General features: G+C 35.9%; 1 protein-coding gene across 2 annotated transcripts in view; it reads left to right on the top strand.

The window, feature by feature from the left end:
- Positions 1-14,778, top strand: part of LOC149534939 (putative histone-arginine methyltransferase CARM1) — a 305,777-nt gene extending 290,999 nt beyond the window's left edge. For both annotated transcript variants that reach the window (XR_016356983.1, XM_089804488.1), the window contains one exon: positions 14,220-14,778. Coding sequence is in view for 1 of the 2 variants with exons in the window: in XM_089804488.1 (XP_089660614.1) it covers positions 14,220-14,330 (111 nt within the window). In the remaining variant the exon portion in view is untranslated. The remainder of the gene's footprint in view (positions 1-14,219) is intronic.
- The last annotated feature ends 1,938 nt before the right edge of the window (positions 14,779-16,716 follow it).

Below are 16,716 nucleotides of genomic sequence, written 5' to 3'. Positions count from 1 at the left end.
TCATATGACTGTCGGGAGTCTTTCCTCCCAATCTCCTTTTTTCGACTCCACAAGTTTTCTACAAAATTGTCACCAATATTTTATTAGTAGATTCTGCCTGACCATTTGCCCTTGGATAGTATGGACTGAAAAAAGAATGAATTTTTTTTACTCATCATCATTCTGATTGTGTGATTGACAAAGTGTACTCCTCTGTCACTTGTCAACTGTAGTAGTATGTCGAATCTGGCTAGAACTTGCTTGTAAAGAAATCTAGCTGAACTGATAGTTGTGTTATCTAGGAGCACTTGTACCTTTGCCTATTTTGTAAGATATTTTGTTGCCACCACTATGTATCGACATCCATGGTTACTGCTAACAGCCAAAGGCCCTACAATATCTAGTCCCCAACGTTCAAAAAATTCTTGTGGTTGTGATGGAAATAATAGCATGAAATCTCTTTTTAGGGGTTTGCCTGCCCTTTGGCATGTGTCACAGCACAAGATCCATTCCCGAGCATCTGTATAGAGTGTGAGCCACCATAGTCTTGCCAATAATACCTTCCAGGCTGTAGCATCCGGTCCCATACGGCCCCCTACGAGCCCTTAATGTGATTCCCTTAGGAGTCCTGTGATCTCCTCCTCCAATTGCATCTCCTTGGCACTTCATTTGGCCCCATCTTATACACCAATCCCTCAATCAATTTGAATGTCTTGCTTTTGAGTGCAATCTTTCTCCTCTCTGTTGCTAGCATCTCCCTCAGAAAGGTAGCAGTTGATAGATATTGTCCAATCCTTTTGTACAACTGGGGTAGTACGACTATTTGAAATAGGTGAGCATCAAGAAAGTCTTCGTTTAGTCCGCTTCCAGAGGCTTCTCCTAACTTGATTCTTGATAATTGATCTGCAATTACATGACTTTTTCCTAGTCGGACTATGATCTTAAAAGTAAATTGTTGCAAAAGGATTAGCTACTTACTTACGCTCCCCTGAATCACATGCTTGTCTACTAGATACATCAGTGCTTGATGGTCAACAAAAATGTAAATGGAGTAGCTAATAAGTGATGTCTAAATTTCTGAACTGCATAGATGATACACTAGATGATCCAACCCTTCCTTCCATGTTTGTGCTAGAGTGGCACCTATTGCATAATTAGAGGTGTCCACATGGATGCAGAATTCTTTTCTCCAGTCTGGGTATATGAGGATCAGAGTACCTACTAGTCTCTATTTTAGTTCTTGAAAAGCCTCCTCGTGGTCTTGCTACCACCAAAACCTTTCTTTTTTCCTGGTTAGATTTTCTAAGGGTAAAGATACTTACACAAATCCTTTTATAAACCTCCAGTAGTACCCTACGTGCCCCAATAAGGACTCAACACTAGTTACATCCAATGGAGCCTCCATATCTAGAATGACCCTGATCTTTTCGAGATATGTTTTGAATCCTTCTTGCATACTATATGTATATGACCAAGAAGTCTGCATTTCATCAGGAGTCAAGGCAAACCTTGCTCTTTGCCATTGATCCATGCATTCGCTAATGACTTTGAGATGATTCTCCTTTCCACTATAGATAGAGTAGTCATCCAGGAAGGCTTTGAAGTTTCCTACCAACATATTGTTGAGAATAAGTAGTACAATTCTTTGAAAAGTGGCTGGTGCATTGCACAACCCAAACAACATCCTGTTATAGGTATACACCTCATCTTTAACCACAAATGTAGTCTTTAGCATAACCTCCTCAGCAATACTAATCTAATTATATCCTAAATGCCTATCCATGAAGGAGTAGATTTAATGACCGATCACTTCTTCTAGGATTCTATTAGTAAAAGGGATTGGCAAAGTATCTTTTATAGTTACCGCATTTAGGCATCTAAAGTCGACACATCCAAATTTGGTCATCGTCCTTCAATGATATGACTATAGGAGATACCCATTGACTGGTATGAACTTTCAATATTATCCCGGCTTCAAGCACTTTCGTGATTTTTTCTTGAACCTTGGCTACATAATTTTTATTCATTCAGTATTGTCTTTTGCATATTGGTCTTGCTCCTGGTATCAGTGGTATCGATGAACACACAATTCCAGGGACAGTCCTTTTAAGTCTTTGTACATCCAAGCAAAGATGCTCTTATGCTTAAAGAAAACTTTAAAAGCTTATTGCCTTCAACACCAGGTCCCAACCATCCATTGTGAGAATTTCCTTGGGTTGGACCTTCTCACCTAGGTTTACTGTCTTCATCTTGGCCTCTTTCTATCCTATTTTCTCCTCATATATATGTGCTGGTTTATTGTTAAGGGTTGTGGTTCCCTCTCCCTCTCTGTATTCCTTATAGTCCTCTTTGGGTATCTTTCTTTAGCTTCTTGGATTTGCAACATATTACACTCTAGTTGGAATACATCATAGTCTCCCATCTACTAGTGAAATAGGCCGTTAAGGGAGCTTGTTTCATCTTCCGAGCACTCCCCTAGCCAGAGCAGTCGTGGTCCACCCTTCTCCGTCTTCACCCTCTGCCTCAGAATCCGATATCAGGTCCTAACTCACGGATTGGTTCCTTAGGTCTATTGTGTACTTTCTGCCATGTATCTCTATGGACATGGTTTTTCTCTTCCAATTATGGGTGGGCTTTGTTGTGACCTGCCATCCTCTTCCCAACAACGCATCGTACCCTTTCTTCTCCAAGGTAATCACCATAAAGTCCAGAAGGAATTGTTGTGTACCAATTACTACCTTTTTCCCAATTAGGGTTCCTATTGGCTTGATTCCATGCTAGTCTACACCCACCAGTTGGAATATGGGTGGCCAGAGTATAGGTGGAACCTATTGCCTTCCATGTTTCCTTTGATAGGACATTTACACCCGAGCCTTCATCGACAATAGTATTTGATAGTTTATACGGTGTCCTCCCCATTCCTATGGTGAACAAGGTATTAGTTTCTTTTCCTACTTGCACTTCCTCTTTGTGCTCCTCCTTGGGGGCCGCCTTTGATACTTTCTCCTTATGTTTTTGCTACTCACAATTGAGGTAGTGTTTCTAATAGATCTGCAATTTTTACAGGGAAGGTGGTCTCCAATACGTGTTTCATGACGTTTGGTACCGATTGATTGTTTATGAGTTTAGCCATACTTGCTTCTCCTTCCTTTGTCATATTATTTCTAATGTCCTTACTGGCTTCCTGAAATCTTTTTTTTTTAGCCGCATCCACATATTCAAGTTTCCTAGCTTGCATCCTTGTGATGGCTAATACTTCATTCTGTGGTTCTGCAATATCAAGCATGTTCACCCCTTTTTGTCTAGGGCAAGTTGCATCCTCATGATTGCCTAGTCCGCACCATTTACATAGCGTTCCTTCATTCTGTCCTCTGCTATTTAGATAGTCTTGTGCAAAATGTTCCCATCATTGCATTGCCTACATTGGATCATAGGTCTTCCTTTAGAATCATATTAGATTGCTCTTTGGGGTGTGTTGTTATTCTTGTTGTTATTATTGTTGTTATTGCTCCCTCGCCTATTGTTGCTATATCCTCCAGGTGAGGCTTCCCTATTTGTATTTCGGGGAGGGGTGGAGGGTGGTGTGGATTGTTCTCCCTAGGTGAAGAATACTTGTGTGTTCCTTGCTTTTAGGTTCTAAGGGCAGTCCTTGATTGTCTGCCCCAATACCTAACAGATATCACAAAATGCTTTACATTGGCATGTTCCTTTCGTATGGCCCTCTTTTTCATAATACATGCACCATAGTTCTCTCCATTCTCTTTTCTCTTCCTTACTTCTTGCTACCTCTTTCATCAACCTTATCATATCCCTCCTCAAAGCTTAAATGGTCTTGGAGTCATCCCCACTTTCTTTTGAGCTTTCACTCTCACTACCATGCCCCTTGGCTTTGAAGGTTTTGTTTTCACTTTCTGTATCCATTGCACGGGTGCAAGCGTCCGCAAAGGATGATGCTGGCACTATTTTCTTTTTTCTTCTTAGTGACTGAGTCAACCCTTCAATAAACCACCTTTTTTTCAATCCATCAACAGTCTTGTTGTCGAGTTTTCCTATTAATTCCTTTAGCCTTATGCAATAAGATTTGACTAATTCATTCTTCCCTTTCCTTGTATTATAGATCTTTGTCACTACCTCATCATCGTCTTGAACGAGATTGAATTTCCCAACCTTTAAGTCTGTATACCAATCAATAGCTATACCTCTTAACGTGGTTAGGGATGCTTTTGGCCACTCATCTTCATAATTCTCTCCATTGGCTTGCCATATTGTTGTGCACATTTTATAATGACACACGTGGTCCTCCAAGCCTTCTCCCATGAATCTAGGGAGTTTTTGTTTGTCTATTGGTATTCCTTTACTCTTTTTTTTCCTCCTGTCAAGATATTCCCTCCTGACGGGATGCTCCCTACTGACGATATGCTCCATCTTTCCTGGATGCTCCCTCCTAACGGGACACTCCTTCCTCCTATTGAGAGGCTCCCTCCTATCCGGATGCTCCCTCTTGATGGGTTAGTTTCTTGGGTTCTTGGTACAAGAATATCTCCTTCCCTTAGGCTAGAGCTTTGTTCTTGTCTTTGTGTAGAGGTTTCAAGATTCCTGCACCCTTCCTTTCTCCTCAATTTTTTCTGAGATGGCCAAGTTGGCTATACCTTCTATTGCATTTTCAATCAACCCTTCTTCACTTTGAGAGTGGTCCACCCATCCCCTTAGATGATGACATCTTTGCTCTTGCTGGTGGAGACGCAAAGTTCGTACAGTGGCTTCCTCCTCGGTTTTTTCTTCTGGCTTTCGCTTGGGTTATTTATTCAGAAGTAGGGGCATGAATTGGCTTAGTGCCTAGTTATCCTCCTCAGATTGTCCCGCTCCTCTAGTTCCTGAGACCTTTTGGCGACCTGTTGGAGTACTTGTCTTCTTCGTTCTCTGTCTGTTTCGGCTCTTGCTTCCTCCACACGAACATTGAAAGTTCCTTGCCAACAGTCAAGGAACCTATCCAAGTAGATTGTACACTGCTGGTGGTAGTAAAAATTCGTCACGTACTGTGCTCTCCGGAACTGCTCTTTGACGGGCTTTCCTTTGCACGTACTAGTCAATCGAAACTTCCTAGGTTGCCACCAGATCGTGTGTGAACTGATCTTCTCTAGTTATTTCCTCCTTTTCTCCGTAATTGTTTGTTACTTGTGTATGTGGTAGGAAAGGTCTTCCCATTATTCCATCCTGCCTAGTTGGCGACCTCCACATCAGAACTTAGGCAATGGCGCCAAAATATAGAATGGTTAGCAAAGCACAATGCATAAAACAATATAACATATATTCAAACAATATAACAGAGACTTAGTAGTACCAATAGAGCATTCATTATTTGTACCAAAATACCAGAATGGCGAGGGAATGCTATTTCTTTATTGATACCAAAACAACATGCATTATTCATAATTTAAAGTTCTTATTAATGGTCGATTGGTTGGGGGAACCTGTTGGTGATCAAAACCGTTGATTAAAATCCTACGAGCCTTGCCCGCTCGATGCTGGGATATCTAATCAGTTTTGGCCAACTTGACAGAATCAATAAATTCGATTTAGATCCTTTGCACTTTTGGCTTCACAAAACCAAGGCTTGTACACTTGATCTTGGATAACAAAACTTGGATCCAAGACATTTTATAGCGAATAGATATAATGCAAAGACAATCTCCTTAAATGGCAAGATTCTAAGGAAAATCTTTTGGATTACAAATGGTGAATATTAATCTTCGAATTTTGATTACTCTAGTAGAGTTGTGAATTGCTAAAAGGAGAATTTAAAATGAATTACTAAAACAAATAAGTATCAAACCCTTTAAAGAAAAAGATTAGAAAATTGCCAGCATATAGATTGAGAAATATGAACAATGTAATGATCAATGCCGAATTTTAAATGGGCAATAGAGTCAAAAGTATATGTTCTCACATACAACTTTGTGATATTAGTTATATTGTATCTATAAACAATTCAGTTATCACGATGCATCAAATTGCTTCTTTTTATGTGTATTTAAACCAGTCTATGATGTTTTCAACCCTTATCCAAACAAAATATATACAAATAAAGAAAACAATAATATTTCAAGATATTTGTATTTGTCAAATTTAAATAGCAGCGAACAATTTGATCTACTTATCGTGATAATGAATTGTAAATAAATAAAGAATAAAATGACCTCAAAGGACGAACTATATAATAATTAACTTTTAGAGCAAATGAAATTCTTACAATTTCTTACAGTATTTGAAATGTATGTGCAATAATCTCAATATCCAGGGGCTTAGTTCAACTTCAATCCTCTTCAGAAGAGAAATCTAATAATATATGCTTAAGGAATGTCAAGAGCCTTTTGAAAAGTATACTGAATGGTCTATTGTTTGATTTCTCCATCATATACTTAAGAGAATGAAAAGGTATCAGTTAGACTTGCACCTTTTCATCTAGAAACTATCTAATATTTAATTCTTTTTAATATAACCTGTATTATAACTGGTGGTTGTATCATTCCTTTAGTATAATTTATTTATTTATCAGCAGATGCTTATATCCTTAAGTGGTTAATCCCCAACTGTATATTGTTGAAAGTTCGATTTCCTATAGAAGTTTTGATATAAACCTGTGGCATCTGACCTTTGTTGCACATCTTTCATTGCGTGTATTCTTCCAACTTCTGGTGATTCATTGCATCGAGGACAGTCATCCTTCTCGTGGTTTATACACTGGACACTATCTCTTACTCCTGTGAGTGCCTTCCTTTGGAGAAATCATCACATTTCTTCTACCCGTACAAGATCACATCACAGCCAGAACCAATTGATGAAATTTCCACCAAACTTCATAATCGTGGGCTTCTTCAAACGTAGAACTGCTTCGAATCTGCATAATCCCAACTTCAAGCAAGATTTTCCTGAAATGCATATGTCATATGTTCTGCAATGAAACAAAAGAAAAACGTTGGACATGAATTGTCAGGCAACGATTTGTAAGGAACAGCATTTTAATATCTTTCTTCAGCAAAACCCGTCTATAGTGTGTCGGGTTCCAAATACTCCAAAAATTCACAAGTCCTGTTAGTTGAGAGGTTGCTGTGCCTTCCTCAAACATCGCTGTCACCATTTCTATAGTTTCATATGTTAAAACTATTTATATATATGTAATCTGTTTTGACCTGTAATGCTTATCTTTGATCAGCATATGCATCACTTGATAATGACAGGATCTATCTCTCTGTCTGAGATGTCGAGGTCTACAGAAAATGCGCTCATATAATTAGAACCATATGCAACTTTAAAATAATGGTCTTCCATGAATATTTGAATGCAGAGGCATGCAAGCGGCATAGCTGGGAATACATCACAGTCACACAAAAAGTCTTCCTCATTCTGAAAACTGAAAAATGCCATCTATTTGCCATACTGTGGTATAAGGCTGCTGAAGATTACACTTTTATTTCAAATTTTCACTTGATCGGGTGACAAAGGGTACATTCCCTTTCCGTCTTGCAGATGAGGTGTACTGCTGACAATATCTGAAAATTGCATCATAGAAGAAGGCACTCTGGATTTATCTTTGGGCTTTTGTCGTTAAGCTTGTATAATTGACTATCCTGCAAGCAACCATTTCCTTCAGCGGATATGCTCATTGCTGTTCTCAAGCCTTGTTTAAGCTTATCTTTCTCCATAGCCTCTGTTGCTGATACACATACTCCATTTGGTAAAGTTGATATTAAATAAGGGACCCTGTAATAAAAATTCTTGAGATTTCCTTCTATATACAAAGACATGGCCTTGTAATACCATAATAATCATCCAATAATGAAAGGTACTGTTTAATGAACACCCAGGGCAAGTATTGATGTTTTTCTTTCATTTTTTTAAAACAAAAAATAGTCTTTACTCTTGAATAAGACAAACTCAACAATTGTGACCAAGAAGTCAGCATGTCTTCATATTGTCATTAGTAACCCGCCCTTTCATGCAACACACCGCAAACTAGATGAAATATATGTACTGGTCCATAATGAAAATGTGTGCAAATGGAAGCACAAAAATTGGGCTCCATCTGAACCAACAAACACATCCCCTCGCTTCATAACTTCTCGACCCAGCATAACTTAACTAATGCTAATAATAACATTACATTATTATGCACTACAATAAGGCCTGGAAAGAGATAAAGTCTCTCCCAAGAATTATAAGGATGGATACAACTGTGTGGGTATCCATAATGTCTAGGGAAAAAAGTCGTTCCTAAGGACTATAAGGATGGGTAATCCTTGTGTGGGTATATCTAACAACTAGTTTTCCCGGGTCTTAATTAACAGTTAACATACTCAAAGAAATGCAGTTATTACTTCAATTTCATAGGAAGACAGTTATATCAGTTAGGTTCATGTGAAAAAGATTTACTGTTAAAGTTAGACAAAATTTCTTAACAAAGAACTTAAAACACCATCAATGAATTACTATAGAAATTAAAATCTACATGACATGGAATTTGAACTAATAAATCATTGTAAGAATGCTTCTGCAATCACCTTGATTAGTCCAGAAATACCACTATAACAATATCATATAACCACTACCATCCAATACCGTTATATCAAAAATCAAATGACAGTTACCATTAAATACCACTATATAAAATTAGGGCATCGGATACCACTGTATCACTTAGGGCTTCAGATACCATTGAATCAATTATTGCTTTGGATTCTACTGTATCATTTAGGGCTTCAAATACCATTGAATCAATCAGGGCTTCAAATTCCACTGTATCATTCCTTCCCTTGTGGCAATAACATAAGATTAGAAGATATGCTCATATTTATTACTTATATAAATGAAAGATTGATATAACATTCCATTAGACAAATCTTTTTCTCGCAACTAAATGTAAAGTAATTGTATCGATGATAAAACTCAATTAATCTTACCTTAGTCTTGCATTTACATCTTAAAAGTAAAAATACTCATTTCTGACAAATAATTGAATGTAAAGCTTATCTTTGTCTGTGGTATATTTGACAACTTGGGAAGAGGTGAAACATTGTCAGAGGCTTAACCACCCAACTTTAGACCTTAACTTATTCCCCACACAATCTCCAACGAGAAAGGCCCTCCCTACCCAGAATAGACATGGGACATCTATCATCTACCTCATGAGCATCCTGGTATTTAAACACACCATTCGACTTGACAACAGGAGGATACAATAGCAGGATCATGCATGAGCTATTAAATGATATTAGTCTAGATTTAATGTATTATATTTGACTTTTATTTTCTAAGTCGTTGCAGACTCCATCTCACCTTTTCACCCTTTTCCATGGCTACACAGCCAGTGAATCCCAAGTGCATTAAAAAGTTTATGAGCCCTCTGCTCTTTTTACACCTTTTCACCATTCCCTGGCTACATTGTTAGTGTAAGCCATGAGCATTTTTCTCTTAATATCCTTTATCACAAATTGCGTCAAAAAAAAAACATATTCATTGAATAGTATTCCCAATTTAGATATTAATATACTTTAAGACACTTTTGTATGGGTTGTATCAAATTGACTTGTGAAAGGAAAGAGGACTGAAATAAGGATTTTGAACAAGTAGCATCTCATATTGAATCTTGAAATGATAATTATCTAAGATGCCTAACTAGCTGCTTTGGAAACTAATAAAATATTATGGTAATGTCATAACATGACCTGATGGGAATTTGGAGTTGCGTGGGAACTTGCCAATTGATTGGAATCAGTTTTCCTCCAGTTGGTTGAAGACGTCACCACAGTGAATAGGAACTTTTATCCCCAACAAGTATACCTGTACGACAGGTTGCTTGATCAAAGCTTTACAAACGATATTGTAGGAAATTGTCACAAATAAAATTATGAATTCGGTGTGTTGAAGGTAGAAGTAATTATTGGTGAAGATATAGATCACTGTAGACAAGGTGTCAGGTGTATGAATGTTATTACTGAATGTATCCTCCACAACAAGACAGTTGGGTGCTTAAGCATGGAAAACAGTGCCATGAAAATATAAGTCGAGGCCATGAAAACACAAGTCAGGTGCCTTGAAAATACATAAGCCTAGTGCCATGAAATACATAAGTCGAGTGCCATGAAAATATAACTACTGCCTTCCATCTCTTCATACAAAAGATATCTTGAATGCATTTCTCAACGTGATTATAGCTCACGGTTTCTAGCCGATCACTACTATAACCAGAATTCGTAGGAAAGAAATTACTGCCATAGTTACTATTTAAAATACAACATGGACATCGATTTCTAGGAAATTGTGGTCCCATGAATGAAGGAAGATGGATGCTTGGAGAAAATAGTTATCCCCTGCCTTCTTCTCGACTCATGATATAAAAAGGTTTAAAGAAGACTCTTTGGCTTTCTCTGATTACAAAAGATTAAAGTCGATTCAAAATTCCAAGTATTAAATTGATTTATCATGCCAAGTGTTAATCGATTAAAAGCAAGAATATTAAAATGGAAAGAATAGGATTGGAAGATTATAATAATTCAAATGTTATTATATCTGGAGTATTATTATAATCTTATATTTATATATGTACATGTAAATATATTAATAGGGTGACATCATTTTATTATTATAATAAAATGGCACCATCTCATTTTTATATCTATATGTACGTATATAGATATATCTATTATAATAATAAGGTGAAAGATCAAATTAAATCCTTTAAGGTACATTTTATATTTTAACTCAATTATTTATGTTTCTCAATTTATTATTTTAAATAGCTCATGCGGGTCCCACAGATGTATCCTGTTTTAAGTTGCTAGGTCCTTAACCCATCTGCCTAGTGATGGTGATGCTCCTGTGCCTAATTCTTTTATGACAATGCTTACACCCCTTCGACATGTTTCCTGCAAGGAAATTCTCTGCAGTTCAATAATATTATCATAATAAATTATTTAATCATAAATAATCATAACGGTTAACCATCTTCTCAATTCCATGAATTCGTGATAAATGATCAACTAGCTTGTTATCAAATTAAATTGCCAATTGACTTCATGTGAACCTCAACGGCTGTATTTTAAATTAGGTCAAAAATTGGGACCTAACAATATACGTAAGGTTTGGGAGGAGATAAAATATTTGCCAAGGATTATAAGGATAGATACAACTTGTGTGGGTATCCATAAGGCTCGAACAGAGATAAAGTCCCTCCCAAGGATTATAAGGATGTATACACCTTGTGTGGGTATCTATAAGGTCTAGGAAAAGATAGAGTCTCTCCAAAGGATTATAAGGATGAGTACACCGTGTGTGGGTATGGATAGGGATTGGGAAGAGATAAAATCTTTCCCAAGGATTATAAGGATAGATACACCTTGTGTGGGTATCCATACGGCTTGAGAAGAGATAAAGTCTTTGCGAAGGATTATAAGGATGAATACACCAAAGTATAGGTATCAGTAAGTCTTGGGAAGAATCAAAGTCGCTCCCAAAGATTGTAAGGGTGAATGCACCAAAGAATAGGGTTCCCATAAGTCTTGGGGAAGAGATAAAGCATAATGAGATGGTGAACTAGCTTAAAGATTTTTCTAGGATGGCCATAGAGGTAACTAGAGTGCCAAGAGGTTCCCAAAGAGCTAAGAACCTGATTGCGCTCTTCCAATGGATTAGGAAGAATGTGAGATTAGAAGGGAGTAGTCAGGAGCTGCCAAGTTGAGTTAGAGAGATACGCAAATTAACTTCTTTGGGACTTGGTGTAGAAATGGTGTGCAGGACTTGGTATTTCTCTATATTACTCCCTTCTAGGGTGTGGTATTTGTTAAATACACAACATCAATAATATGGACAGCCCAAGAGTCGGAAGTTTGGGTGGTGAATAACATATTATTAATGTGCTGATTCAGCACTTAAAGAAGAAGATTAGAACTTTCCTGAGGCTTCATACAAGGATAATAATCAAATATAATTCTTGTCATTACATTTATAAGCTCCAGTGACTATTGGCAGTAATTATTTATGTATACAATGTATATTAATTGCCCAAAGGCTTTAATTTGTTTATTCTAAAAAGATGTAATCTGTGAAGTGTTGCAGCTCTACATCTCACCACATATTTGAGTATCAAAGCAACATTGGAAGGGCATTGACTGATTTCTGATTATAAATTCACCTTGATTGGATCACACAATAGAGCATACTGCCCCATCAAGTCTGATTGCCTATGCTAAGGATAGTAGTTGGGAAGAATATCTCCAACTCTACAGACTTCTAAAGTCAAATCAAACACAGCAAATTACATCACCACTGTAAGGCAATAAAGAGAAGACTTACATCTTATTACTCTTTTTCCTCAATTGAATTTACTCAAGGAGAAAATTTCCTATTTTCAAACTCAAATTTTGAGCACATAATTGTAAATCAAAGACAGCATCTTTAGTAACAGGGGAGGAAGGCATTATGATTGGCATTTAGAAATTATATACAATCAGGTGTGCATCACATTGGCATACAACCAATCTACATAGGGATCATATACTGTACATTTGCATATTGCTCGGGCACATCATATATCATTTACATATTCATTGAGCAGCTATTTGATCAACATACTGGTATCGAGATAAATCTTTCATACTGCCTAAAACAGGGTCCATAGAGATGGGATAAGTCATAAACATATCCATCTTGCAGATCAGGAAACCATCTCAATTTATCTTAGTATATCTTTAATCCGTTACAATTACATTCATAAATGAAGATATATGCAAGGATTGTTGGCCCTCTAACTGTGCATAGTATCAAGAAAGCTGGTAAGAGTAAAGGTCTTAAGACGAAGAAGTCTTTGGCAATTGAAACAATAAGAACGTTGTCCCGTTATTATAAAGAACTGAAAAGGGGGACGTTACACATCGTCAATATTGATATTTGATAATCAATGTCATAATATGAAAACATATATATATATATATATATAAAACCATTAGAAATGGCAATTAAGCTGGGAGGGGAATCCCATTATTATTAAAAGCATAGTATGGGGAACCTTGAAGATGACCATAGTTTCAATCAAATGATAAAAACTTCAATGCATGTACATATCTTATGCCTTATTGTTTGTTTCACTTTATATTCGTACCTCTTTGGGATTAAACAACTTTTCTACAACCAAAGAAACTAGTAAAATTCAAAGCCATTTTCAATGATGATATTTGACAATCACTTTCATAATAGTAAAACACATATTTAAAACCATAAATCATCTATATATGACAACAAAAGGAGCAAATCCAATTATTATTAAAAACATAGTAAGGAGAGCCTTTAAGATGATTTTATTTTCAAGCAAATGATAAAAGTTCAATGAATGTACTCATCAGAGCCTTATTATTGTTTCACTTTATATTCTTACGTCTGTGGGATTAAATAACTTCTCTACAACCAAAGAAACTTGTAAAATTTCTAGGAGAAAAAAAATTAGAAGTCTACTAGTGTATTTGTATAGTACTAATTTTTGTCGACCAGATTTCAGCACTTACAGAAAATCTTATGTAATTTACGTGATATAGTTGGAAAGGATCTATTGGAACTCTCTTCGTTTCAGGGGACATTAATAGGATGCACAAAGAAACTTAATTGGATGTATTTTTGGTACATAAGATTAAGTACCAGGGGTTAGGGTACAGGTCTCCTAATAACTGTGATAGATGCCCCTCAATCTTTGACAGTAGTTGAAGGAAGCTTATTACCAATGAATACCAAAAAAGATTCAGATTGTTATTCTTAAGATTTGTGCTTCTTTATGTGATCTTGTATTGACACCAAATGCAATATTAAATTGGTTTGATGCTTTATCAATATTTTAAATTGTTACCTTGATTTCAGTGACAGTTGTAGAAAATATTGTTCTATTTACTCATTACAACTTATATTTAAGATAGAATTTCTTAAGTCGATATCATAATATTGAGATTTAATTTATATTTCTGTATTAGTTTAGTATGATGATTTGGCAAATACTTCTCATACAGAAAATGATCTTACATCCAAGAAGATGTTCCCTTTAAGTTTTTCTACTATAATAATCTTTAGCATATAAACTACTACTTTCCACTTACTAAGAAAACAGTTGTATTACACTCGATTCATATTTTTTTACAAAACAAATAGAAAAGTTTGTAGTTTCCAAGGAAGGACTTATTTATGCTAAGTCACAAACATGCCAGGCAAATGGTCTTCCATCACAGCAAGGTGAGGGAACGATCCTTGTACAACAACCAATACAAGCATCTGTACTTTTGCAACAACAGCGACAGCAGCACCAACAGTTCTATTGACAGCCTCAAAATTTTGAACAGCAATTCCGTCTTTTCCAGTCATAATGGATGTTTGGTATACCCAGTACGTTCTAATGGTCATGGATAGCAACCAAGCACTGGGTGCAGATTGGCTGTAAGTTAGATTGTTCACCGAGCAACTAAAGCTCATATACTTTTAAAGTAGAATGCTTGTATTGGAATTCATTTGTTTTGCATTGAGGCCTAATTCTTCTTTACATGACAAATAAGTTGAACGGTCCTGCTCATACCCTCTCAAACAAGTTGAGGGCGAGGAAATGAGAAGTCATAAATGTATTTGAAGAATCTTGGGTAGTCTAGACAGGCAACTGACTTAGAACTGGTCCAACTTTTTGTATTTGACCAATAAAAAGGAAACTTCAGCTCATCGATACTGAGTTCTGAATTTTATGTATAAATTTTTTGGCTAATAAATGTTTCACTCTAAGACCTCCAAAAGCACATTAACATGTAGATATGAGAACTTTCATTTTTCTCTAGTAATTTAAAATTTGGAAAACCAGCATCTATTTTGTGATGAGATTTGAATACAATCTTCCTTTCAGTCTCAACTTTTATTAGTACATGAGATTTATCTTTTTCTAATGAACTTGAAAATCAATAAACGATAACTTTATTTTCTTAGTACATGAGATTTGTATTTTTCTAATGAGCTTAAAAAACAATAAATGATAACTTTCCATAATGTTATTGGTTTTCTTCACATTTCTTTCATCTAGAATTGAGATTCTGGATTATCTATATATGTATTATATTGTTCTTTGAACCAACTATTTTGTCTGAAGTGCTACTTGGTAGGCTTATTTTATGTATGTTGGAAACAATAAATCACAAGACCACGTCAATTTTAAGATAGAAGACAATATTTGAACAAGCCATAAGCCAATTGGCTGCCTACTATACTATTGATCGAATCATGTTGACATGTCATCATTTTCTTCTCTACGAGCCCTTGATCTCTACGAGCCCTTGACACTCGTTGACATGGCTATTCTGGTATGAGTGTTCCTCATTTCAACATTGACGTTATATCATAGTGTCATTATAGTGGGTAGGCAATAAATTGTGACTTATTTAATAATTATTAAGTTAATTAAAAATGTAATATTTGTTGGCTTTTAATTTTTTATAATCAGTTTTTATATTTAATTAATTAATAACTACAGTAAATGAGTCGTTTTCAGTGCTTCTCTTGGCCACAATGAAAAAAAGTTTTATAAGAAGTATATTTTTGATGCTCGTTTCTTTCGTTGTTAGAAAATGAGAGTTTTTGTGTTGGGTATTTTGCTATATTAAATAAATAAAGATTTTGATGCTCAGTTTTTTTTTCTGTGTTAGTAAACTAAGAAACTTCTGAATGCTTGATATTTTATTCTCTTTAAACAAAAAGCTTTTGATGCTCATCTTTTGATTTTTAAAAATTATGAATAGTTAGGAGTGAGATATTGTAGTTGTCCATATTTAAAAAGGAAAAAAAAAAGAGCAAATGTATGACATTCAAAAAAATAGTAAAACATTAAGCTTTTCAATTGTAAGCTTTTGAGTAGTTTAAAAAAAATTCAAAATGACCAAGGGTGATTACAAACAAATGACTAAATTAGATGCTTAGGAATAAATTAACTTTTCTTAGATGATTAAAAAAGAGTAGGTAGAATCTATATAACAAAATAGTGGTGTAAGAATGTAATCAATTTTCTCTTTGTATAAATGATGCATTGAGAACTTTTGTATTTAGTGCGACATCATTGGTTAAATATTTAATAAAAATTATCATCAACGTTAACATATATATATATATATATATATGGCTCGGTACAACTGCTTGTTAACGAGGTCTTGGCTAATAAGAGCCTTGACAAAATGTTGTTTTGTAAGCTTCTTCTATAACCTAACTCAAAAAGAGTTATAAAAATTCTCGTAAAGCCTTTTGTGATGGCGCTTGTGTCTTCGTCTCCAACTATTGTGCCTATGTGAGTGAGTGCTCCCAGTTCTGCTACGGCCATTGCGCCGACCTCTTCCTTGGGTGTGGGGGTAGTTGAGTTTGGCTCAGCGTCTCTAGTGATTGCTTCCATTGCTCTAGTCTCCATCTTTCGCGATGCCCTAGATTGGATTCAAACTCTATCATCTCTTGCCCTTGCCTTTAGGGCTAGTTTTGTAGGCTCCTTTGCAGTTCCTGTTGGGATGACTATTTCTCTGCCTTGTGGTGCTACAGGTAGTTTAGCCATCTCTTACACTGTTGTTGCCGCTTATGACGCTGGCATTGGAGGTTAGGTTGTGTGTTTAGGGCTTCGGGATGTTGTGTTTGTCGTTGTAAGTAACCCAATTATGATTGATTTAGAGTTCGATATTATTGATGAGATCTCGA

Source organism: Cupressus sempervirens, chromosome 10, assembly GCF_028749045.1.
Source record: "Cupressus sempervirens isolate cs-2001-9-10 chromosome 10, ASM2874904v1, whole genome shotgun sequence".
Classification (NCBI taxonomy): Eukaryota; Viridiplantae; Streptophyta; class Pinopsida; order Cupressales; family Cupressaceae; genus Cupressus; species Cupressus sempervirens.
The sequence above is the reverse complement of the archived record's forward strand: the minus strand, read 5'-3'. Positions and strand labels throughout refer to the sequence as shown.